The sequence below is a fragment of the Notechis scutatus genome, chromosome 2 (assembly GCF_049901735.1).
Source record: "Notechis scutatus isolate UNSWTSFEM ecotype Mainland chromosome 2, rNotScu1.2, whole genome shotgun sequence".
In the NCBI taxonomy this organism is placed as follows: domain Eukaryota; kingdom Metazoa; phylum Chordata; class Lepidosauria; order Squamata; family Elapidae; genus Notechis; species Notechis scutatus.
In genome coordinates this window covers 20,892,126-20,909,443 of record NC_142010.1, presented here as the reverse complement: position 1 = coordinate 20,909,443, position 17,318 = coordinate 20,892,126, and the positions used below count along the sequence as shown (strand labels likewise).

The window sequence follows — 17,318 nt, the reverse complement described above, 5'->3', positions numbered from 1 at the left end:
TGCTTCTGAGGTGAGTTGCTGCTTCTGAGGTGGGTTTCTGCTTCTGAGGTGAGTTGCTGCTTCTGAGGTGAGTTTCTGCTTCTGAAGTGAGTTTCTGCTTCTGAGGTGAGTTTCTGCTTCTGAGGTGAGTTTCTGCTTCTGAGGTGAGTTGCTGCTTCTGAGGTGAGATGCTGCTTCTGAGGTGAGTTGCTGCTTCTGAGTTTCTACTCTTTGAAGAGGAAATATTCTGCCTTTTTAATATTTCCTAGGAGAGGGGTGGGTGCTAACTTCCTACACTTCTCTCCTCGATTGGTTTTCATCCATTGCTGCTGTTGTTGTTTTTGTTGTTTTTGTCTTGCCTTCTGGTGCTTTGGATATTTCCCAAAGTTGATTCCCTCCCCCAGTCCTCTATGTGGCAGCCCCTGAAAAGGGGCCTTGCCTGGTTCAAATCAGCTTTGCTCTTTCCCTCAAATTTGCAGAAGTAGCAGTGGAAAGATGACTTGGGACTTTTGAAAAAAAGTTCCGGGTGAGCTTCCTGGGAAGGAAGTGTCAGGCTGCCCATCTCTGTCCCATGGTCTCTTTTCACAGTCTTGGGTAGGGGGGGATCCTGGCTCAAGGCCGGAGAACAAGAATACCAGAATAACAAAGTTGGAAGCATACTAAAAAGCAGAGACATCCCCCTGCCAACAAAAGTGCGTAGAGTCAAGTTTTCCCAGTTGCAATTGTCAGAGTATATTCATGAACTGGAATAGAGCATGGCAACAAGGTCAGCCAATGAATAGGCATAGCAACTAAGTCAGCCAATGAGGACTGTTTGGAAACTGAAACGAGAAGTAGCCTAGGCATGGCTCTATATTAAGCTCTGCAGCTATGTTAAGCTCTCTCCCATTGGAAATAAAACTGCTTCTCTCCTCTGCTGTGTGTCTTGCTTGCCTGCTGAATTAAAGTGAAACTGATGTCTGTTTCTGAGCTGAAGTTGAGTTGCTGTTCTGCTCTGAACCTGTAACATGTCTGCTTCTGTTTGAGTTTGCAGAAATCTACAACTGGTATTGTAAAATTTACTTTATATGTTGATAAAGAAGCTAAATGAAGCCTCAGCCATCTGTGTTTACTTTTCTGGTGCTGAATTTACGCTGCAATACTCTGAACAGCAATGTATGGCTGTGAAAGTTGGACCATAAGGAAGGCTGAGCACCAAAGAATGGAGGCCTTTGAACTCTGGTGCTGGAGAAGACTCGTATTTTCTGCAGTCAAGTTTGGAGGGGTTTACCTTGAGTTTGTATCTATTGGGTGCTCATGTATTGTTGTGTTTGAAACTGAAGTAGTCATTGACAGGCTGTACTACGTTTAGGTCAGACCGTAGGCGGCATAGTTCTAGGTTGTCTAAGCCCAGAATTTCAAGTCTGGTGACATAAGGTATTCTGTTACGAGCACAAGAGTGGAGGAATCTTCTCATGAAATATTTCTGGACTCTCGATTGTATTAATGTCCGATATGCAATGTGGGTACCAGACGGATGAGCTGTATTGGTCTAGCAAATGTTTTGTATGCTCTAGTTAGCAGTGCAATATTACTGGTGAAGAAGCTATGTAGGTTTCCTCAAAGTCTGAGTGGGTTTCATAAAGAGATTTGGCAAAAGATTTGAACCAGAATGTTGTTTCGATATCTTGGAGAATGTTCACATTCCTCTGAAGTGTTTTCTTTTTCCTCTTAGGTTGGGTGCTAAAAGCATCTTCTGCAATTCTGGGTATCAAAGGATCCAGAATCTCTCATGCAGGGGGGTTAGCAACCTCTGCGGTTAAGATGTCAAAAGGAGCCCATTTTTGGTATAAATGTTTTCGTTTTCTGGTCCCCAAAACAAGGTTACTTTGGAGATCTAGGGGGAGCACTTGGGTTTCTTTTGGCTTTTTTTTTTTTTTGGATATACGTCTCTGCCCAGAGAAAAAGTGACCTCACCCAACATGACAGGGGGAGGAGACAAAAGAGGCACCAACATCACTCTGATTGGGACTGCTGGGACGTGCATAGAAAAAAGCCGTCTGAAAGGAGAAACCACCAATTGGGTTGTACCAAATCCCTCCTTCGAGGGATTCTCCTACCAGGACTCTACGCAACCCCGAGAACTTTGCAGCCGACTCTACCAACTTCACCATGATTGGCTGAGACCAGAAAAAAACACAAAAGCTCAGATGCTGGACCTGGTGGTCCTGGAGCAGTTCCTGGCCATCCTGCCTCCAGAGATGGAGACATGGATCCGGGAGTGTGGAGCTGAGACTTGTTCCCAAGCTGTAGCCCTTGCAGAGGGCTTTCTCTTGAGCAGGGCAAATGACCACAAGCAGGGACAGCAGCAGGTGAGAAATTTTAACCTCGGTAATTCTCTGGGTAACATAATTACAAGCAGTGTTACTGAATGTGCTTTCCTTCACAGGCTAATAACATCATAAGTATCTGGTGATGCATATAACTAACTGTTCTGACCTAGGCTTCTCCAAAAAGCTCTAAGCAGATTTTTTTTTTTGTCCCGGCAAAACCCCTTTTATTAAATGCAGGTGAATTTCTTGCATTCATATTCAGCCAAAGGCCTGGCAACCAGTCTTTCAAGGGTGTAATTAGGCGCACAGACCTTATCTAGCCTGGAGAGCTACCAAGTAAATATTTCCAAACGCAGTGCTGACAAGGAAGGGCTCGGCACAGAGTCTCTGAGATGCACAGACAGATCTTCACACTGCTGCAATGAATGCATTGTTTCCTGCAAAAGCCCCCTCCCCTTTTGCTCCTCTTTTAATCCCTATGGACCATTCACCATCCACCTGTGGTCTTACTCACACGTGGACCCTTAGTTCGTAATTGTTCTTTTCTTTTGGCAGCTCTGTGCATGTGCAGGCTGGGAACCAGCTCCAGCTGCTCCCCAACCTCACTGCTGTTCAACTCCGAAGGCAGCTGATAACTTCCAGCCTGCCCTGGCCCCATCTCTGCCTCTGATGCAGAGCCCTCGTCTGAGCCTTCCTTAGCCTCCAGGACCGGCCCATTTTTCTCCCCAATCTCCTCATTGTCCAACTCTGCTGCCAGCTCTGCTAGCCACCAACAGGCCACAACACTAACAATCTGAACTAGTCTCTCCATGCATCATCCATACTGAAGCGTGCAAACCATGGCCTGCATTTCCTGTGTCGGATGAGGACAGCACATCTTTCTCCTTCTGTCCTGGCCACTTTTTACAGAGGCACAATTGAGAGTGTTTTAACAAATTGCATCACTGTTTGGTTTGGTGGCAGCAGTGCCTCAGATAGAAAGTCCATACAGAGAGTGGTGAGGACAGCCAAGAAGATCATGGGAAGCTCGCTTCCCTCTATTCAGGATACTGCTTATAAGCACTTTGTGCTTAGAGCTCAAAGCATTGTTAGAGACCCCATACATCCACTCCACGGTCTGTTCCTGTTGCTCCCCTCTGGGAGGAGGTTACAAAGCATTTCTAGCAGGACTACCAGATTCTGTAACAGCTTTGTTCCCTATGCCAGGGGTCCCCAACCACCGGTCCGCGGACCGGTACCGGTCCGCGGAACAAGTCCTACCGGGCCGCTGGCTTGCTGGGCGCGCCATCTTTTTGATGAAAAGTGCTTCCGGTGAGCTTTTCCGGGTAGAAAGCTCACCGGAAGCACGTTTTCATCAAAAAAGATGGCGGCGCCAGCGCTTCCGGTGAGCTTTTCCAGGTAGAAAGCTCACCGGAAGCACGCTTTTCATCAAAAAGATGGCGGCGCCAGCGCTTCCGGTGAGCTTTTCCGGGTAGAAAGCTCACCGGAAGCACTTTTCATCAAAAAGATGGCGGCACCAGCGCTTCGGTGAGCTTTTCCGGGTAGAAAGCCATTTCTACCCGGAAAAGCTCACCGAAGCGCGCCGCCATCTTTTTTATGAAAAAGTGCTTCCGTGAGGTCACCGGAAGAACTTTTTATCAAAAAGATGGCGGTGCCCAGCTGATGCCGGTACCAGGCGCGCGCCCAGCTGATGCCGGTACCGGGCGCGTAAAAAGGTTGGGGATCACTGCCCTATGCCATCCATCTGGTAAACTTGCAAGATTTGTTTTTCTCGTCATGTACATGTATACATCTGAACTAGACTGTGTTGTTTCTCTGTGTCATATATGTGTGTATATGCATATTTATTTATTTATTTTGTCATGTTTACGTAGTGTATATTGGAGGTGGTGACCCTTTGAGAGCTGTGTGCAGCGAAATTTCATTTTAATGTATGTCAATTAGTGTACATTCAAAGTGACCATAAAGTTATTCTAAGTAAGTCATCAGAAGGCAATTTTGTTTTTTTGTTTTGTCAAATTATTCTGTTGCCCTTCTTAATAGTTTCCCAGGACATGTCTGAGAAATCCACTTCTCCTTCCAGAGACGGTTATGGAGTTGAGAACAATGAAATGCTGGCATCTCAGAGTTGAACTGTGGAGTCCTTCGTGTACCCTGAGCTTAATTATTTTCTTGTAAACATTTCATTACCCAACTAGGTAACCTCTTCAGTGCTAGAGGGGAGTGGGGTTTGCTCCCTGTTTATAAACAGTAGCTTGTCCTATCAATAGTGTTCTTTTCTCCTTGATTAGGCTTTTCGTTTACTGCTTGTTTGTCTGGTGTTAATCGCTGCTTCTCTGGGTATTGATTGCTGGCTCTACAGTTAAGTTACAGTTAAGTTAAGCTACAGAAGTTAAGTTACAGTGCTCTCAGCACTGGCTCTCCACAGGGCTGTGTGCTGAGTCCACTTTTGTATTCAGCTTTCACCTATGACTGCACCCCCTCTTGTCCCACTAACTCTATAATAAAATTTGCAGACGACACCACGTTGGTGGGACTCACATCAGGAGAAGACTAGACAGCCTATCAGTCAGAGGTTCTCAGACTGGTCTTGTGGTGCAAGAGTCATAACCTCGCCCTGAACATCAAAAAGACCAAAGAATTGATTATAGACTTCAGAAGATGCAAAGCACAGCCTCTCCCACTATATATCAATGGAGACCGTGTGGAAAGAGTTCATAGTTTTAAATTTCTAGGAACTCATATTTCCGACAACCTAACTTGGTCGGTTCACACTATGGCCACTGCAAAGAAGGCCCAACAGCGCCTGCACTTTCTGAGGTTGCTGAAAAAGAGTGGTCTGAGTGAGAAGTTGCTGGTTACTTTTTACCGTTCTACCATCGAGAGCATTTTGGTAGGCTGTGTAACGGTGTGGTATGCTGGATGCTTTTGCAGTGGATAAGAAGATGCTCCAGAGAGTTATAAACACAGCACAAAAAGTCATCGGTTGCTCTCTTTCTTCTCTGGAAGAGATTGCGAAGACCAGACTCTCCTTTAGAACACTAAAAATCTCCACAGACCGTTCTCATCCTGGACATTCATATTTCGAACTGTTACCATCAGGGGAGGCGTTACAGATGTCTTAAAATGAGGACTAATAGATTGAGAAACAGTTTCTTTTCCAAGGCATTAATTATATTGAATCAAACAGTGTATTTGTGATTTACTTCTATTATTATTATTATTATTATTATTATTATTATTATTATTAGTATTAGTATTATTAGTAGTAGTAGTAGTATCATCATCATCATTATTATAATTATTAATTATTAATATTAATTTTTAAATACTCTGTGGTGTGATTGTGATGTGGAGTTTGGGGCATTGTGTTGGAGTAGCCTTCAAATTTCATTGTATTCGTGGAATGCAATGACAATAAAGGTATTCTATTCTATTCTAAGAACAAGACAGAAAAAATGCTTTTTCTACTTTTCTTGTGGGTATTTCAGGTTCAGGAGCCCTTCCTGTTGGCCACAGAACACTCTCAACCATGGGGGGATCTGCTTTATCCCTCTCAGGAGCTGAGCTATCGGGAAATGTCCCAGGAGGGTCCATCTGAGAACTTAGCAGGTAATGATGCAGTGGGAATTAACACAGCCTCCCTTGCTTTTGTAAAAGTACTATAACTCTCGTGGCAACGAGTGGCTTTTGTACCTAGTTTCTCTCCATAATGTTCTCTGAATACTTTTTTTTTTTTTAATTTCAGTCTCCAAAAATAGAACATTGATAACTCCTGTGGGACCATCTCTCTTCTGTGGTGTAGAAGCAGTGGTTGTGCTTCCAACTCAGGTAAGCTAAAGCATTTCCACTCTCCCCAAAATCTGTGATTTATTTGAAAAGCATGCAGTGCTCTCTAAAATGGCCCAAATCTCTTTTCCAGAGCAAATTCCTTTCATTGTATTAGTGCCGATCAAGCCAATTTGCCTGGCCACAAGGAAGTTCCTGGCAACCTGGGAACTTTCTTAGGGTTGCATATCATTTGTGAATTGATAGCATCTCAAATTGTCTTCTGAAAAACCTTCCTTCCTTCTCTCTCTCTCTCTCTCTCTCCTTCCTTCCTTCCTTCCTTCCTTCCTTCCTCTTCTTTTTCTCTTTCCCTCCCTCCCTCCCTCCCCCCACCCACCTTTCTTTCTTTCTTTCTTTCTTTCTTTCTTTCTTTCTTTCTTTCTTTCTTTCTTTCTTTCTTTCTTTCTTTCTTTCTTTCTTTTTTCTTTCTTTCTTTCTTTCTTTCTTTTTCTTTCTTTCTTTCTTTTCCTTCCTTCCTCTTTCTTTCTTTGTCTTTCTCTCTCTCTCCCTTCCTTCCCTTTCTCTCTCTCCTTGCTTTCTTTTTCCCTTTTTCTTTTCCTTCCTTCCTCTTTTTCTTTCTTTTTTTATCTGTCTTTCTCTCTCCCTTCCTTTCCTTTCTCTCCCTCCTTTCTTTCTTTCCCTTCCTTCCTTTCTGTCTCTCTTTCTTCCTTTCTTTTCTCTTTCTCTCTCCCTCCCTCCCTCCCTCCCTCCCTCCCTCCTCCCTCCCTCCCTCCCTCCCTCCTTTCTTTCTTTCTTTCTTTCTTTCTTTCTTTCTTTCTTTCTTTCTTTCTTTCTTTCTTTCTTTCTTTCTTTCTTTCTTTCTTTCTTTTTTCATGCCATCCATCTTGTCTGGAGACAATTCACATAGCTATTGTGGGATGAATACGTTGGTCCCTGAGGGATAACATAAACTGTCGGTTAAAATATCAAATAGGAATTTCCCAACGCTTCATTCAGCTGTGGTGGATAGTAAACCCAAGGTCTGTCTCATGCCTTGATTTGGAAAAATATAGGGTGTGAACAGATTGTCATTCAGGGACTTTGACGTCTTCCTATGTCCAGGAAAAATGCATATTTACCCTGAAATAAATGTTGGGATCAATCAATTAAAAGAGACCTTGAAAATCCTTCCTGGAGCTGTTGATTAATTGGGAATTATTTCTTCCTGTTGCAGAATTCTCTGTCCTTTGATGATGTAGCTATTTTCTTCTCAGTGGAGGAGTGGGATCTGTTAGACTTCAACCAAAAAATCCTGTACAACGAAGTTATGCTGGAAAATGCCAGGAATGTGGCCTCCACAGGTAAATGAAGTAAAGACTTCATCTTTACCCTGACTTCAATTCAGTGGGAAAGGTATTTTCTAGTAAAAAAAAAAACCAACTCTGTTTATTAGAGGAAATGTTGACCTGGTTGTCCCAAAGGTGCTTTTCTTTTTCCTCAAAAGGCCACTGGATTTTGTTTTTCCTTGAAGACGTTTCACTTTTCATCCAAGAAGCTTTCTTCAGTTCTGACTGAAGAAAAACCAAGTCCAGTTGCCTTTTCAAAAACCACCTTTGGGACAACCATGACCTGGATGACAGAGAATCTCTACAGACATGTTGACCTGGTCGTTTCCTAGAGGGAAGAAATTGTTCTTAATTAGACTGCACTTATGACGATACAGAGCACTGCACAACAGAACAACTAGACACAAGGACAGTTTTTTCCTGAGCGCCATCACTCTGCTAAACAAATAATTCCCTCAACACTCTCACACTATTTACTAAGTCTGCATTACTATTACTATTAATCTTCTCATCACTCCTTATCACCCATCCTCTCCCACTTGTGACAATATGGCTATAACTTTGTCGCTTGTACCCTTACGATTTATATTGACTGTTTCCTAGTATGATTTGATTGCTTATTGTACCCTGTGACTATTATTAAGTGTTGTACCTTATGATTCTTGACTCTTGACGAATGTATCTTTTCTTTTATGTACACTGAGAGCATTTGCACCACAGACAAATTCCTTGTGTGTCCAATCACACTTGGCCAATAAAGAATATTCTATTCTATTCTATTCTATTCTATTCTATTCTATTCTATTCTATTCTATTCTATTCTATTGTTTTCATTGTGGACTAAAATTATTTTGCTGTCCTTAGAGAGAACGTCCTCTCATTCGGTGATATTTCGAAGCCCCAATAGGCCCACAGGATTTATCACAGGGAAACAGAATTACTACTAATTGTGCCCTACTCATTACTTTGCTTGATTCGCAGGAGGTGCTGCGGCCATTCACTAACATTTGCCTCAGGTCCTTCTTGTAATAGCTGCTACTTCATGAGACCTGAGGTAAAATAACATTCTAGAACCGCAGAAGTGCTTTGTCAAGGGAATGCAACCTCATTCAACCAGTTTGGACTTCTGCTCTCATGTTCCCTTTCCAGTTACAGGTAGTCCTCAACATGCAACAGTTCATTTAGTGACTGTTCAAAGTTACAACTGAAAAAAAAGTGACTTATGACCATTTCTCGCACCTATGACCGTTGCAGCATCCCCATGGTCACATGACCAAAAATTCAGTCTCTTGGCAACTGACTCGTATTTATGACTGTTGTGATTATGTGATCCCCTTTTGCAACCTTCTGACAAGCAAAGTCAAAGGCGGAAGCCAGATTCACTTAATGACCATGTTTCTAGCTTAATAACTGAAGCAATTCACTTAATAACTATGCAAAAAAGATTGTAAAGTGGGGCAAAACTCACTTAACAACTGCCTCATTTAGCAACAGAAATTTGGGGCTCCATTGTGGTCATAAGTCGAGGACTACCTGTATTTGTCTTCCAACAGCACAGCTGTGATAATAATCACAAAAAGAACTGAAATCTGGAGACACGTGAACAAGAGCTTTATTATTAAGCTTTTGCAAAAGAGAATTCTGCTCTCATGGCAGAAGACATTTTTCCCAGGAGGGCTGGGGTTTATATACAGGTTCAAATATACACCCTCTGCTCCTTTCCTGGGTTCACAATCAATCCAAGCTACGTATCTCCCTACGCCACACCCATATTATTGTAGCGTAACACCTGTTTCCTTGTCCTTGGAAACTACCCGCGTTCTCATGGCTGTGTCTTCCTGTTATGTCCATCGAAGCACGATGGATCATTAACAGGTTTCCATTGGGTCAGAATGACCCTAGCATCTCTCACATTTATCTTTAAGCCAAGATTACAAACCTCCATTCCAGCCAAGAACTTGACATTTTACTTTTAGAACATAACAAGTTACAAAACATAATGTGTTTGTTAGATTCAGTTATATACCTGTCGAGTAATCATTGCACAGGTCATATATCGGATAAACATGGATTCCCTCCTGTTCTTCCTTTTCTCAGGTGTAACTTACTATATGTAATTTTCAGATATAACAACAGCTTTCTCTTATTTTAACATCAACTTTCTCTTGCGTGTTATATAATCTAATCAATTGCTTCCTTGGATCTGGGTGTTACCCTATTACTTGATTCCATTTTACTTTCCTCACTACTGATATCACACTAATAAACTCCAGATTAACTTACAACGTGGCTTCATGTTGAGACTGAATAGCAGAGAGAACAAAATGGAAAGCTGTGGGACATGAAATGTAAACAACCCTAGTTCAATTGGTATTCCCCATTTCTACGTCCGGGATGGGACCTGATAAGAAAGACTGGAAGGACAGTTAAAATACATCCCCCAATAATTAATCCTACTTTGTGATCCAGAAGAAGTAGAAATGACACAGACTCTTGATAATGTTTAAATAAAAAAGAGCAGCCAATTAGATTTTATCCCTGCGTTGTTGGTCTGAGCTCCAAGCTTGGCAATTTGGTTGCCAACGTTTCATCACCATTCAAGGAGACGACGTCAGTGCGCTTGGAATTGTGTTCCTCTGTCCAAACACTGGTCTTTAAATAGCTTTTTATAAGATGCAGATAAGTGTGGGTGTTGTTTGTTCAGCCATTTCTGAGTCATGGCCTGATTCTGGACTGTTTGACTGGATGTTGTTAACTGGTAACTGTTGTTACCAAGACATGATATTTGGTTTTAGCTATCTTTTGTATGATGTAAATTAGTGTCGTCTGTTCGGATGCTTCTGAGTCATAGTCTGGTTTCCGGCTGGTTGTTGTTAATGGGATGTGATCAGTGGTGGAATTCAAAAATTTTTACTACTGGTTCTGTGAGCGTGGCTTGGTGGGCATGGCATGGCTTGGTGGGCGTGGCAGGGGAAGGATACTGTAAAATCCCCATTCCCTCCCCACTCCACTAACCTGCTTTCCAACTCCGTTCTCCTGTGCAGGGCAACAAAAGAAGACCCAGCCAATCAGCTGGGACTTGGGAGGCAGAGAATAGATGGGGGCGGGGCCAGTCAGAAGTGATATTTGCCGGTTCTCCAGACTACTGAAAATTTCTGCTACCGGTTCTCCAGAACTGGCCAGAACCTGCTGAATACCACCTTTGGATGTGAATTTCTTGTGAATGGATGTTGTTATGTAGTGGGGTGGCTGTTTGTTCATTTGGGAGCATGGTTAACAGAGTTCTTTCCTTCTCAGCGATTGCTAGACTGGATTGATGTCAATGTGCCTGTTTATTGACATATTGGTGGAAATCCAGGCTTCGAGGAATTCTTTTTCTCTCAAACTTCTCAATCTTCAAACTTGACAGCTTTAAGACTTGTGGACTTCAATTCCCAGAATTTTCCTGAGCTAACATGACTGGAGGAAGAATTCTGGGAGTTGAAGTCCACAAGTCTTAAAGCTGTCAAGTTTGAAGACTCCGATCTAGGCCATCTAACCATTGAAGCAAAACCTAGCTGATATTATATAAAAAAACAGATACTGGACCGATATATACCCTTAGTGTATAGCCAGTCCCAATGTGTTCTATAGTTTGACGTCACACTGAGAGGAGGATATTTATAGGAGCCATGGTAACGCAGTGGTTAGAATGCAGTACTGCAGGCTACTTCTGCTGACTGTCAGCTGTCAGCAGTTAGGCAGTTCAATTCTCACCAGCTTAAGGTTGACTCAGCCTTCCATCCTTCCAAGGTCGGTAAAATGAGGAACCAAATTGTTGGGGTCAATATGCTGACTCTGTAAACTGCTTAGAGAGGACTGTAAAAGCACTGCGAAGCAGTGTATAAGTCTAAGTGTTATTGTTATTGCTATACAGAGAGTTTTGCAGACGTTGTGTGAGATGTGAATCCTATTTAGGATTGTCCATTGCTGGCGTGGCTGTTCAAAGCCTGGCACCTTATTTGTGGAGTCATTTGTATGTCTTCCTATGTCTAAATGTTCAGCGACCCATTTGGTTTTCCATTGGAAATCGATGTCAAAGTTCAAGTGCCAGTGGGAGCTTCCTGGTTTTGAGTCTTCTGGCTTTTACCTTTTCTGCTTTAAAGGTGTAATACGTATTTTTCTTTCTTTTTTGTCCCAAGGAGTTGGATGGCCAGAGAGTGCAAATTATAAACAGACATCTGTGAAACAATCACAAACAGTCAGAAACGACATTGGAGAAGGGATGTTTGAAAATCCACAGGGACCAGAAACATCTGAACGCAACCAATTAAACAAGAGAAGAGCAAAATCTTGTACTCCTCAGTGGGCCGAAATCCATTTTTATCTTGGCCAGCAAGGACACGAAAAAGAAATGAAGTGTCTCGCCTGTGGAAAAACACGTAGAGGAAATTCAGATTTCTGCGAATACTGTAGAACTCACAACAAAGCAAAACAATACAAGTTTGGGGAGCATGGACAAAATTACAATGGGCCCCTCCTTCATACCTTACATCAAACGACCAAAACCGGAGAAAAAACATATCCTTGCACAGAGTGCGGGAAAACCTTCAGCAAGAGCAGTAATCTTAATGCCCATAAAAGGATCCACACAGGCGAGAAACTGTATCAGTGCATGGAGTGTGGAAAGATGTTCAGGTGGAGTAGTGGGCTCACCTACCATAAGAGGATCCATTCAGGAGAAAAACCCTATCAATGCACGGAGTGTGGAAAGAGCTTCAGTGGCCTGAGTTCCTTCACTTCCCACAAAAGGATGCATTCTGGGGAAAAACCCTATAAATGTGCCGAGTGTGGGAAGTGCTTCAGTGGTTTCAGTTCCTTCACTTCCCACAAAAGGATGCATTCTGGGGAGAAACCCTATAAATGCACGGAGTGCGGGAAGTGCTTCAGTGGTCTCAGTTCTTTTACGTCCCATAAAAGGATCCACTCTGGGGAGAAACCGTATAAATGTATGGAGTGTGGGAAGAGCTTCACTATGAGCAGTCACCTGATTTCTCATAAAAGGATCCACTCGGGCGAGAAACCTTACCAATGCACGGAATGTGGAAAGAGCTTCACTTTAAGCAGCCATCTTACTTCCCACAAAAGGATACACTCGGGGGAGAAACCCTATAATTGTGATGACTGCGGACGGAAGTTCAGGTGGAGCTGTCACCTGACTTCCCATAAGAGGATGCACTCGGGAGAGAAACCCTACGTGTGCACAGAGTGTGGGAAGAGCTTCATTGACCTGAGTTCCTTTTCTTCCCATAAAAGGATCCACTCCGGCGAGAAACCATATCAATGCGCGGAGTGTGGGAAGAATTTCAGGAGTGCCACTAATCTGAGTGAACACAAAAGGGTCCACTCAGGTGAAAAGCCGTATAAATGCACAGAATGTGGGAAAAGCTTCAGGTGGAGCAGTTGCCTTTCATCCCATAAGAGGATCCACACGGGGGAGAAACCGTACAAATGCATGGAGTGTGGAAAGGAATTCCGGAAGAGCTGTTCTCTCACTACTCATAAAAGGATCCACACAGGGGAGAAACCATATAAATGCACGGAGTGCGGAAAGAGTTTCACTATGAGTAGCAGCCTGATTTCTCATAAAAGAATTCACACCGGTGAAAAGCCGTATACCTGCGTGGAATGTGGGAAGACTTTCCGCAAGAATGATAATCTTACTTCCCATAAAAGGGTACATACGAGATATAAACCGTGCTAATGTTTTGGACAAAGGGGACAGGTCCTCAGTCACAGCAGTCATCCTGTCTTCAAATTTACACCGAGGGTAGCTTCAAAACGTAGAAAGATCTCATATATTGCTCTGAACCAGGGGTGTCAAACTCAAGGCCCACAGGCAGGGTACGGCCCATGGGATGCTTACAACTGGCCCATGGGGCCAGCCTGAAAATAGCAAAGGACCAGCCCGCAGTGCCTCTGGCAGACAAAATGGGGCATGGGGAGGTGCATCCGGCCCCTGCATGCCCCATTTTCGGCCTGGACAGCCTCCTTCAGCATTTTGCCAGCCAAAATGGGCTGCGTGAGGGTCGCATGCCTCATTTTGGCTGGCAAAGTAATGCAGGAGGCTGTCCAGGATGAAAACAGGGTGCACTGGCAGCTGTTGATAAGCTTGGGCTAGGTCAAGCTTTGTGAATACCTTTCCGCCCCCAAGTGAGTGAAGGAGATGTTGGACCACGGGTACTGGATAGGCGCTCTGCTGTAACACGTGGTTGAGGGTAGCCTTGTAATCCCCACAAATTCTCAAAGATCTGTCAGGTTTTATGGGAGTTACAATTGGGGTCTCCCATCGGGCGTGGTCGATGGGTTCTAACATTCCTTGTGCTATTAATTTGTCCAATTGCTCGTCAATTTTTGGTTTGAGAGCAAAGGGAACTTGGCGTGGCTTTAGGCGAATGGGTGCGATATCAGGGCAGAGATTAAACGAGATGGGGGACCCTTTGTACTTGCCTAATTGTTCAGTGAAGACTTCTTGAAAGTCACGGACGAGGGCCGCCTCCCAGTCTTCGTCTACAGTCTGGTTGATGCCTGCCATTTCGATTCCTAATGGTGCGAACCACTGAAGACCCAATAAGCTGGGCCGGTCTCTGTCAATGATGGTGAGGGGTAGTATTGCGGTGTGGTCCTTAAAGGAGACCTGGACGTGACTGGAACCAACAACCAGGATTCGATTGCCCTGGTAGTCCTTTAATATAAGTCTCTGGGTGCTGAGATCCTGGCGGCGGATGTCAGGGATCAGCTGCTTGAGGGTTTTCCAGGAGACCATGGATAGGGAAGACCCGGAGTCCACTTCCATGATGCATGGACGATTTTCAATGGTGACCTTTACCCGAATTTTTTTTTGCGTCTAATGATGAAGCGTGGCCGATGGTGATGGTCTGATGTGCCTCTTCCCGTCTGGTTACGCCAGTAAACATCCGGTTTTTGTTGTACTGGTTCCACTGGTTGTTCGGGCGGTCCCGATTTGTTGGTGGGGTGCCTGCTGCTTGTCGGAAGTTATTTTCTTTTCTCTTGGGGCTGGATCCTCTTTTGTTCCGGCACACTTTAGCAATGTGGCCCCTTTTCTCACAGGAACGACAGATGGCGTCTAGGAACCTGCATTCTGATCATGGGTGGTTCCCCCCGCATCCGGCGCATTGAAAATTGGATTTACGACCCCGCTGGTCTCGCTGCTCGCGCTCTGACCTGAGTCTGTTGACTTCTTCCTCCTCGCTATCCGATGAGGAATCGATGTCTTCATGGTGGGTGGATGATGTGTATTTTTCTGATGATATTGCCGTGTCGCTGGTGGGTTGGCGGCTGGCCCGATTCGCTCGGCGCATTCGGGCTGCTGATTTGCGGGTGGCTTCCACTGCAGTGGCATCTGCTATGGCATCTGCGAGGGTGATGTCTCCCTTTGCCATAATCTTGCTCTGGACAGTGGGGTCTCTTAGACCAAGAACAATCCGATCTCTCATGGCTTCTTCTAGGTTTGTGAAGCCACACAGTCCACCCAAATTTCTTAGGTCAGCTACAAAGTCCCCGATGTTCTCACCTTCGCGTTGGTCCCTCTGGTAAAATTCGTGTCTTCTAATAAGGGTAGGAACTGCTGGAGCGTAATGGGCACAAAGGATGGGAGCAAGGGTATCCCAGTCCATCGTTTTGACTTCAGCTGGTTTGGCAAGCGCCTTTGCCATTCTGAAAACGGCGGGTCCGCAATGTGTTAGGAAAACCACACGTTTTTTGCTAGACGTGGCATCCTTCAGATTGTTAGATTCCAGGAACATTTGAAACCTGTCCATATATGAGTCCCAGTCTTCGCTGGCTGGATCAAATGGGGCGGGTGGTATAGCGCTGCTGGCCATTCTGCCGATGTCTGTGCACTTCAGCCACGTGCTCTGTCGATATTCTGCGAGTGCTCAGTCAGCTCTATCGTCTCCGCATCCCACCCTCGTCACCAGTGTTATGTCTGGGAGGATGGGCGTAATAACGGAGACGAGACCTCGGATAGTAACTTCAACTCTTTAATAGTGACTTCAGATCAGAGCAATGAACCTGGCAGCAGCAGCTCCTTTTATAGAGCTGGCTGCTGCCGAAACGTCCAATGACAACGATTTAAGCTTGCCGCACTTGGAGTGTCCAATTGCGGCAGCCCGTTAACGAGCCAATTGGATCAGCCCGGAGGGACCAATCACGACTCGCTATTGACGGACCAATCAGGTTTGCAGGATTACGAGCCTGCTAGTCCAGAACACTATGGTACGCGAGTCCCGGGCAAACTTACCTCACTGCGCATGCACGCACCTCCCAGCTGATTTTCGGGCCATTTTTGGCCTCCCAGAGGCTTGAGGGAAGCCTCTGCAGCTTTTGGAGGCCGAAAAACAGGCCCGTTTCATCGCTTCCTGTATTTCCGGAAATAATGGAAGTGACGAAACAGGCCCATTTTCGGTCTCCAAAGGCTGCAGAGTCTTCCCTCAAGCCTCTGGGAGGCCGAAAAAGACCCAAACATCAGTTGGGAGGCATGCGCAGTGCAGGTAAGGGGGTAGCGGGGGGTCAATCGCACATGCAGGGGGTGGGGGAGCATGCGCATTGCCTTCTGGGTGCTGGCATGCGAACAAGTGCAAGCACGCACCCAATTTTTGTCACAGGAGCCCAAAAAGGTTAACCACTACTGCCATAGAGGATTCCTTCCACACATGGGATAAGCCATGTAAATGTCAGACTTTGGGAAAAAAAGATTTTAATGAGAGACAAGAAAATACCAAGCATTTGCCCATGCCTGATGTGTTTCTTGTCTATCTGGCATCTAATCAACTGTACAAAACAAATATCTTTGAATGCTATATGGTGCATCAACACTTTTTTATTTCCTTCATTATCTGATGGGAAAATAAGTGGAGTGGTTTTTCATGAACTGAGTTAATAGAATACAGTATTGCAGGATTTGGTGGGAGGTACAGGTGACAACAGCTGTGGATTGTTTCTAATATTAACCCAGTATTTCTCTACAACTTTTAAGGTGTGTGGATTTCAGCTATCAAAACCTCAGCCAGCACTGTTAGACAACCCTTGACCCTAACCCAGGGTTCTAAAACCTTAAACACTAAAAGAGCCATTTGGGCCCGTTTCTCACAGAAAACAAAACACCGGGAGCCAAAAATTTAACAACCGGTGTGACTGGGTGGGCGTGGCCAACTCAACATCACTCACTCTCACCCAGTCACCTCTTGCTCTGGAATATGGAGCGAGTCTCCATCCCCCGCCATCACCCTTACCTTCTCAGGCCAGGCGAGGAGTGACAGGGAGACCAGCCAGTGATGGGATCAGCCAACAGGGAACTGTAGCAGAGGGCCAAAAGAGCCGCATGTGGCTCCAGAGCCGCAGGTTTTAGAACCCTGCCCTAACCCTAACTTTCGACTTATCCATGTTCACATATTTGTTTTTCAGTACTTAAAATCCCTTCTCTTAAGATCCAAATGGGGCTTCTCGTTATTTTTTTTTCCTTTCTCGGTCCAATTACAGGTAGTCCTCGACTTATGACCACAACTGAGCCCAAATTTTCCATTGCTAAATGAGTCCGTGAGTTTTGTGACCTTTCTTGCCACAGTTGTTAAGTGAATCACTGCAGTTGTTAAGAGAGTAACACGGTTGTTAAGTGAATCTGGCTTCCCAGACTGGACTTGGCTTGTCAGAAGGTCGCAAAAAGGGGTTCCCTTGTCCTCAGGACAGTGCAACCATCATAAATATGAGTCAGTTGCCAAGTGTCTGAATTTTGATCATGTGACCTTGGGGATGCTTCAATGGTTGTAAATGTCAGCATTCCAATTAGCCAATACCAAACCAAGAAACTCCGAGACAAGCATTTCCTCAAAAGTTCCATTTTATTAGAGTTGTC

The 17,318-nt window shown here is 44.6% G+C and overlaps 1 protein-coding gene across 1 annotated transcript in view; it reads left to right on the top strand.

Annotated features, from left to right (window-relative positions):
- The first annotated feature begins 1,828 nt into the window (after positions 1 to 1,828).
- The window catches only part of LOC148131896 (uncharacterized), a 54,967-nt gene continuing 39,477 nt past the window's right edge, over positions 1,829 to 17,318 (top strand). Inside the window, exons 1-5 of the mRNA XM_087953737.1 lie at positions 1,829 to 2,330; positions 5,783 to 5,903; positions 6,040 to 6,122; positions 7,294 to 7,420; positions 11,587 to 13,047. Of these exons, the coding sequence (XP_087809863.1) occupies positions 1,941 to 2,330; positions 5,783 to 5,903; positions 6,040 to 6,122; positions 7,294 to 7,420; positions 11,587 to 13,047 (2,182 nt within the window). The 5' untranslated portion in view covers positions 1,829 to 1,940. The remainder of the gene's footprint in view (positions 2,331 to 5,782; positions 5,904 to 6,039; positions 6,123 to 7,293; positions 7,421 to 11,586; positions 13,048 to 17,318) is intronic.